At 39.7% G+C, this 9,027-nt stretch overlaps 1 protein-coding gene across 2 annotated transcripts in view; it reads right to left on the bottom strand.

The window, feature by feature from the left end:
- Positions 1 to 7,391: 7,391 nt before the first annotated feature.
- The window catches only part of ASCC3 (activating signal cointegrator 1 complex subunit 3), a 247,601-nt gene continuing 245,965 nt past the window's right edge, over positions 7,392 to 9,027 (bottom strand). For both annotated transcript variants that reach the window (XM_015858848.1, XM_015858850.1), the window contains exons 41-42: positions 8,128 to 8,303; positions 7,392 to 8,040 (exon numbers count right to left, since the gene is read on the bottom strand). In XM_015858848.1, the coding sequence (XP_015714334.1) occupies positions 7,893 to 8,040; positions 8,128 to 8,303 (324 nt within the window). In that variant the 3' untranslated portion in view covers positions 7,392 to 7,892. The remainder of the gene's footprint in view (positions 8,041 to 8,127; positions 8,304 to 9,027) is intronic.

Raw genomic sequence — 9,027 nt, 5'->3', positions numbered from 1 at the left:
GCATTGAATCCTCTGGAGGAATTTTTTTACCAAGAGATTTATTTGGTACAAACAGTACAATTTGTTTCGAAAGATGTTCTCTTAATATAGAAGTTCCCTTCACACACTTCATGCAAGCAGCTTAACCTCTCACTGCTACCAGTCGGTGACATTAACAATAAATTTGGTTAGCTCAGTCCCCAGCAAATAGCTTCAGAAAAATGCACATCAACATTTCTGCTGATGTCAGTCCCGGCACAGTGTGCTGATATGCAGTCTGTGCTGAAAATACACGTTGTTTAACAAGATGTGTTTTTAAGCAGACAGGTGGGAATCTAATATAGCTCACTGACAGAACAGGCACAGTGTGTAAGTGGAAATGGAGCGATCATTCTCAGTGGCAGCCCTGCTTACCTTTTCTGTAGCTCATGTGTCTGTCGGGGCACTGTGTCACATCCAACCCTTTTTCAGCCTCTATATTTCTTCTCATGAAACAGGAGAGTTCTCCCATCTCATAAAACAGCTTGCACTGGTTACCATGGAAGAGAGAATTTGGGGCAGAATTTTGAACACAGTGTTGTTTGGACTTACAAATGCATGGGTTTAATTGACTGTCTATAAGTGAGTATGCAGGTATCCACCCCCACCATATTGATGCATCCACATAGAACAGCAGAGGCGACACTAAAGAAGACATGCTGTCTTCTGGAGCCGCAGCTGGCTCAGTGATGTTGAATTTCTTACCTATGATTAAACCAGTAATGAAGGCTCAAATTGCTACCTAAATGTAGGTACTCTGTGCTATTTCAGATGCCTCAGGTTACTTAAGGTCTTCTATTAATTAGCTCTCTACAGATGGCATGCATTCTTCTGAAGCTGAATGCAGCAGCCAGCTGAGATGCTCTGTCTTAAATGGCACTGGCTGTGTATGTGTCAACAACCAAATCAAGGTATGTAATTTCACTACAAAAAAAAAAGGATACCTAAAATTATGTAATGGTGTTTGGATACCTACATAGTTACATGGACGCAAGGCCTCTAAGATTCTGCCATAACTAAGAGGCTCATAGGAGCTCTAATAGAATTTCTAATTAGAACTTGTAATAGATTTTGGTGAGCAGTTCAGGTCACTCTGGTCTCTCCACAGGGAGAGGGCTTGAACCAGTTACCTAAGCATAGGCAACTACTGCCATACAGGATAATGCAGAGTGGCCAGGTGTTTTGGAGCAGACTAGGAATGTGTTTCTGAGTTAAATCCCTTACCTGCTCTGCTTCCAGTGTGCTGATACACACTGCAAAATGTACTTAGGCTTAGGAACAGGATGTATCTGGCTGCAGTTAGCCTAGAAGATGCAACATAGGACTGCACCTGGAGTGCTTTCTGAGTCATGTGTATGCAGTGCATTGGACTACACAGGAGCTGTACAGTGTACTGTCCTGAAAAGACATAATGGGAACATAGCCCTCAGCCATTTTTCATTCAGCAGATCTGCTTGTACTGGTCTGCACTACTTGTGACTGTAACTTACGACAGGTGTGAAAGATTTAAAGGGGCTGGAAGCCAGGTGGGATAGTCTCCTGATTTCAGAAGGGTTTAGGTAGTGCAGGCAAATGGATTAATTACGTATTTCATCTATAAGAATTTCAACACCTCACAGTTTGAGCTTTTGTTGTGACTGCAGTGCTGGAGGGAGATGCCTCCTGCAAACTTCTAGTGAAGGAACGGCAGCTTCATATAAACACACCAAATCTTGTTTACATTCAGTCATTACTTCCCATATATTTCACCCTTTCAATAAACGTCCCTAGAAATAATGAAAATTGCATCACCTTTTTCTTTGTCCAGTGATAGTTTCAGAATGTTGGATTTTTTTTCTGTGAGTCAAAAGCGACGCTGTAGTTTGTTTGTTTGAATTAGAATGCAATTTGGTATGTTGCTTGGATTTGCCAGAATAACAAACTGAAGAATGTCTAATTTCACACTGTAAGTGTCCTTGGTATGACCCGTGTGTGCTTCAGCTCATTTTCTATCCAAAGTCTCTGAGCTTTCAAAAAATCAATTTATGTTTTTGGTGATTTATTTCCCCCTTTTAATGTGTGCAATTTCAATTGGCCTAACCTTTCTTGTTCCATCCATAGCTCTTTAATGCCCATTTTATCTTCAAAATCATATGCTTTTTTTATCAGTTCTTACCTGTACAACAAAAAGCTTCTTTCTGCAGCTCTTTGGGGGATATTCAGAGCTTTCCCATCCTTATATTTATTAACATAGCTTATATAAAAGCACTTACACAAATTTACTACTTCATGTGGGGTGTAAAGCACATTTGAATGTGTGGATGGGTTCTTTTTATACCTGTGGATTAGGTTTTTTGGTTATCACATTGACTACATGGGCTAGAAAGGTGTCCGTACCACATCACAGAGAAATATTCCTTCTGTGATTTGAAATTTGCTGCCACTGCCATGGATAAATGTCTCTGAACATATGTGATGTGTAAGGTGAAATAATACAAAAGATGGTAATAATACAAGAAAGATGGTGATAGATATCCAAAAGGTTATCTATAGGAAAAACTCACCAATATAGATGCCTTCAGTCTGGCTGGAAAATGCTGAGGCTGGCTATCTGAACTCCACAAAGGAGCAATCTCAAAGAGATGCTTGTTTGTTTTCTTGAGCAAGGGAGGAGTTTAAGAATTTGGATTCAGTCTCTGATGTGCAGAACAGGCACATGGGAGGTGCAGATGTGCCCCTACAAATGCAGGAGAGGCTCCTTCTCCTTGCAGAAATAGAAAGCTAAAATTACACACAGTACTTGAATTTAGATACAGTCTATCAGTGAATGCTCAGGTCTTATACTAGGCTCCAGGATGGAAGTTGGTGACAGAGGCTTCCTGAAGATTCCTTCAGAAAATGTTCTTTAGAAACAAACTAGTAATGAGGAAGAGGAACTTGGGGTCAGATGGCAAAATCCCTGGATTTATCTGAGTGAAATTTGGGCCTCCAAAGATTCAATTTGCAATGGAAAACAAAGACTGCAGCTGTGAAGCTGGTGTCATGCATTCAGGACCTGGCCAAGAAATGAAATCTTAAGTAACGTTCAAAATAATAGGTTACATTATGAAATCTCCTTAAGAAGAGATGGGGAGTGGTTGTTCATATCCAGCCCTTTAGCTTCTGCAAAGTGCTGCTGTAAAGCCATTAGTGTGGCAGGCAAGGCAAAGGTGGAAAGGGTGTAGTTGCATAGGCAGACTGGCAGATGAAGAGCACGGACACAAGATGCATTTTTTGCTTTGTTTCTCTTTCCAAATTTTGGAAGAAGTATGATACATAAGCAGGCAGGTGTTAACTGCAGCTGCTCCCTGAAAGGAAAACAGTGTAAAAACCTATTGGCAAACTGGAATGAGAAATCTAACATCAGACCTTTTTGTATGCACTGTCAATTTGCTCATCTATCCATAATGCTGATGCATCACAGAAGTATTTATTTTTATCATTGTGTTTGATTTTATAACTTTTATTATACAGCTGTTCTCAGTTTTCTCCACTAAATATTACTGGATAGAACACAACGATTGACTGTTCTGAGCAGCTGTTTCAAATGCATCAGAATTCTTTTTTTAGACAATTCAAATAAACACTGATTCTAGGGTCATAATGACCTGATGCAGTGGTATAGGCCTAAGGAAGAGCGGCTGGAAAACTGCCCAGCATTAAAGGACCTGGAAGGGCTGGCTGACAGCCAGCTTAACATAAGCCAGCAGTGTGCCCAGGAGGCCAAGAAGGCCAGTGGCACCTTGGCTTGCATCAGAAATAGCATGGTGAGCAGAACCAGAATAATGAATGTCTCCTTGTAAATGGCTAAACCTCAGGTTCTGTGTTCAGTTCTGGGCTCCTTGCTACAAGAAGGATTTGAACCACTGGAGTACAGAGTGCAGAGAAGAGCAACCAGGCTGGCAAAGGGACTAGAAAACAGGAGTTAGGAGCAGTGGCTGAGGTGATTGGAGTTGTTCAGTCTAAAGAAGAGGAGGCTGAGGAGAGCTGTCATTGCTCTCTACAAACACCCAGGAGGTTGCAGAAAGGAAGATGTTGGTCTCTTTTCTCAGGTAACAAATGATAGGATGTGAGGCAACAGCCTCAAGTTGTGCCAGGAGAGGTTTAGATTGGGTATCTGGAAGAATTTCTTCACAGAGGTGGTCAAGCACTGGAAGAGGCTGCCCAGGGCAGTGGTGGAGTCTCCATCCTTGGAAGTATTTAAGAGATGTGTGGACTTGGCACTGGTGAGGCCTCCCCTTGAGTACTGTGTTCAGTTTTGGGCACCTCAATACAGAATACACATTGAGATGCTGGAGCAGATCCAAAGAAGGCTTGTGAAGGGCTTGAAAAATATGCCCTATGAGGAGTGACTGAAGCAACTGGGATGGTTTAGTTTGGGGAAGAGGAGGCTGAGGGGAGACCTTACTGCTCTCCTCCAATACTCGAAAGGTGATCACATTGAGAGCAGGGCTGGTCTCTCCTCACTGGTGACAGGACAAGGAGAAACGGCTTCATGTTGCGCCAGTGTAAGTTCAGGTTGGATATCAGGACATCTTTACAGAAAGGATTGTTAAGCACTGGAATGGGCTCCCCAGGGAGGTGGTAGAGTTACCATCCCTAGATGTGCTTAAAAACCATTTGGATGTGGTGCATGATTTAGTGGAGGGCTGTTAGGGTTAGGGTTGTATGGTTAGGCTGTGTGTGGTTGGACTCAATGAGCTTTAAAGACTTTTTCTGAGCAATTCTATGATTCTTGGCACTGAGGGACTTAGTTTACGGATGGACTCCATAGGTAAGATTGATGGTTGGACTTAGTGATTTAGAAGGTGTTTTCCAATTTAGATGATTCTATGATCCCATAATCAATTTGCTTATACTTATTCTATATTACTTCAGAGTTTGTTTTTATGAGACAAGGACTTCTGCGAAAAAAAAAGTTTCAGCTGTTATTTAGAAATTTAATTAAACTATTTCTAAAAACAATTATAATACCAGGAAACGAAAGGCTATGTTTCCAAACCAAAGTACAAATGGTACAAATGACATTGCAGAATCTCTTTAATTGATTAACACAGAATACTGAAGCTATTGTCCGCTACTCTGTATTTACTTGTGACATGCATGTAGAAAGCAGTAAGAGCCAGTATCATCATGCTGGTATGCTGTTTGACTGGAATGGCTTCTTTCTCCTAATTAATTAAAATTGTTGAGGGACAATATATTGCTTCACTCAAGCATTTTCCCAAAGAAAGGACTTAATTTTTGTGACAATTTACTTGCAGATTAGAGAAAACAGTTCTTTTAAAAATAGGCGTAGGTCCAAGCAAATGGGTGTATAATCAAATTTTGCCTACAAGCTTGAAAAAAAATAATCTATTTGCTGAGTGACACACTGCTATAATATACTGAATACGGTCCAAAAAGGAAAGAAAGCAAGAGCATCATCTATCAGGCTGATAACATAGTAACAACTTTATTAATGTTGCATCTTTTGCAATAAAGTCAGCCTGTAATAGTGAAACAAACATTTTAGATACTATCAAATGATGTGAAGATCTGTGAAAACACTCAATTGCTGAACTGATTATTTATATAAACTGACCACTTATCTTAATTTTAAGGCAACAGAATGTATGAAATAAATCTTATTAACTACTGTCTCTTTGAAATTGGCCAGCCTTCTCTTTCCTGCAATGTCATACCAATATGACATGCTGGCATGTCATATTTGAGGAAGATGATTCTTCCCCTCTCCTCATTGTCGGTGGAGCTCCACCTGGAGGACTGTTTCCAGTTCTGGGCACCCTAGTATGAAAGAGGCATGGACATATTGGAGAGAGTCCAGTGTACGGCTACAAAGATGATGAAGGGTCTGAAGCATCTCTACTGTGAAGACAGGCTGAGCAAGCTGGGACTGCTCAGACTGGAAAAGAGGAGGCTCAAGGGGTGTATTATCAATGTCTACAAATACTGAAAGGTAGAGAGCAAAGAGGACACAGCCAGGCTCTTTTCAGTGGCACCCAGCCCCAGGACAAGAGTCAGTGGGCACAAATTAGAATGCAAGAAGTTCAGTCTGATTGCCCAGATAGAACGAAGTTTCATTCAGTAGCTGATTGGACGTGATCCTGGGGAAACAGCTCTAGGTGGCACTGTGTGAGAAGGAAGGCTGGACCAGGTAGCTTCCAGAGATCCCTTACAGCCTTAACCATTCTTTGATTCTATGTCTGTGCACAAACACAATCATTTTTTTTTTTTTTTCCTTGATATACAAGGGCTACTCTGACAATAATGTCTCCTACATTATTATGTCAGCACATGGCATCAGAGGTGGACGTTGGTGCTATGGCAGTAGAGGGTGAACCTTCCTGTCAGTACTCTATTACATTTTGTTGCCATGCAACAGATGGCAGCCGAGGGACAGTCTGACATAATGGCACCTGACACGGAAGTGCATACAAAGCAAAAGGGTGTAACTGAATTCTTCCATGCAGAAAAAATTGCACCCATTGACATTCATAGACACTGGCTGAACATTTATAAAGACCAAATCATGAACCTGAGCAGAATGAGGTGGTTGGTGGTACTTTTCAGCAGTGGTGACAGTGACATAAAAGACAAGCTGCAATCTGGGTGGCCATGCACAGCTGTCACACCATGAAATGAAGAGCATCCTGATCAGCTTATACACACAAACAGGTGGATTATGACCAGGGAATTGTATACAGACCTGAATACTGACTTCAGTGCATTGGAAATGATAGCGGCAACATTACAATATTGAAAAGTTTACACGAAGTGGGTTCCACACGTTCTCACACAGAAGCAGAAAGAATACTGTATGAAAGTTTGTCAGGAACCAATTGATCCAAGATGAGGCTGAAGGTGAGTTTCCTGGATTGCATCATTACTGGTAACAAGATGCAGTATCACCACTACAAACAATGGAGTGGTGACGTGAGTTTCTCATCAAAGAAAAACTCCTCAGCAGGTAATGTCACGTGCCCTGTCTTTCGAGATAGGAAAGGGGGGATCCTTCTGAACTTCATGGAACTCAGACAAACCATCAACTGACTGCTACATTGTGTTGCTGACTAAACTGAAGGCTTGAACTTACAGAGTCAGAGAAGACGACAACCTTTCTCTTGCAACATGATAACAGCAGGCCTTATTCCAGTTTGAAGACTGTGCAGCACATTATAAATCTTGGTCCTAAAAAGTCCACTTTATAGACCGGGTCATAAGAAGATTTACTGCGTGTAAGCTTATATTAATAATATATATATATATTCTCACTTTAGATTATCATCTTCAAAGGGTAGCATGCATAAGGGAAGGATTTTGTATTACGTCATAAATTTCACACTGAAAAAATCTAATGAAAAACACTCTTACGGATATATTTTTATTAAACATGAAATGTAACATATCCATCAATACTTTCAGCATATTTTTCTTAGATCAAATTTTGTATTTTTTCCCTATAAATTAAAAAAGTCATCTATTTAAACTGCATCAACACATGGGCTACAGAACATTTTTTTCAAAATGACGACGGTAGCCCTAAATTTGCGCAAATTACGGTAACTTTTATTTTGATGTGTCAAAATTGAATTACGGCAACTCTAGTAGGAATAAAAGAGATCAACATGACTTCTGAAAGATCAACCAAGAAAAGACAAAGTTTTATAAAGGAGTAAGGCCACTGTGGCTAACTCTGTGTTACCAGAGTCAATACAGTAGTCACTTTTAATTTTTGAGTTGTCTTGAGGTTAGAAGTTTGGTTCCACTAAGGCAAACTCACTTTTTGGGTGTCCAAAATGACCAGATATGTTGAGGGAAAGACCAGTTCTTTTAAACATATTTTTCAGATCACTTTACTTCAAAGTTAGGTTACTCATAGCATCAGACACCTCTGTTGTGGCTTGTGCTGAAGTACTACCTGGTATAATATTCAGGTAAATATCATACTGTTGGTCCATGCCAAGATAACTGTCGCTCATGATATACAGCGTGTAGATACACCTAAAACGGTAAAAAGTAGAGTCATTAGTTTGGCAATTAGGTTTCAGCCTAATCATTAAGAGATCCTAATTTTTAAATCTGACATACTTTCCAAGGGTCTCTGGGGTGTAAAAAGCAACAGAGACAGTGTTTCTATTTCTGACATATCCAGTTCTCTTCAGAGCAATGAGTTCTTTTTTGTCAACTTCTCCCAATATTAAAAACCATCCTTCATCTTTAACTTTAGGGAATCGAGGAGTCACTGCTTTACTGTCTTGCTTTCCCTGTTTGGAGTAAGAAACATTTTAGTTAAATCTTCTTTTCAAAATATCATTCTTTCTTGAATGAGACACAACACAAAAACGCATTCATGAATTTTTATGTAACACAATAATTTACAAATTAAAACACTTTTGTTCATCTCAAAACAAACAACAGAGAAAAACAATTCCAAGGAAAAAATAAAACAGAAACAAAACAGAATAAATGATACTATTCCACTTACTTTGTAAGCTTCTAAAACTTGCATGAAAATACCATTTCCCTTTCTGTAATTTCATCTAATGTTCTCCAAATACTATTATCAGCAGAAAGGTTAACTGTAAACCTTGTGTCTTTAAATAATGCTAAACAATATCGTTCAAGATAAATATAAACATAAAAACAGCAACTGAAGTATTTATTAAATTTTCAGATAGCAAAAAGAAAGATTATTTCTTTAAGACATTGACTTTACCGCTGTAAGAGGAATATACAATGAGGCACACTTGACCACTGTTCATTTGGTGCTCTGTAGGTGGAAAGGTTTTTCTGAAGATTTACACAGAAGAAAAAGCACCATTACCACAATAAAGCTTCTGCAACAGTTTGATACAGCTGTTTCTTACAAAAGAGGACTCAAATTCTGGGAGAGGTTTATAAAACAGTGATCACTAAAAGAAACACTCCTGCTCTGCTCACCCTTTCAGTGGCTTCCAGTTAGGAAGGCTGTCTCAGTAACAGGAACAG

Source organism: Coturnix japonica, chromosome 3 (genome assembly GCF_001577835.2).
Source record: "Coturnix japonica isolate 7356 chromosome 3, Coturnix japonica 2.1, whole genome shotgun sequence".
In the NCBI taxonomy this organism is placed as follows: Eukaryota; Metazoa; Chordata; class Aves; order Galliformes; family Phasianidae; genus Coturnix; species Coturnix japonica.
Note: the sequence above shows the minus strand (reverse complement) of the source record. Positions and strands in the feature narration are given on the sequence as shown.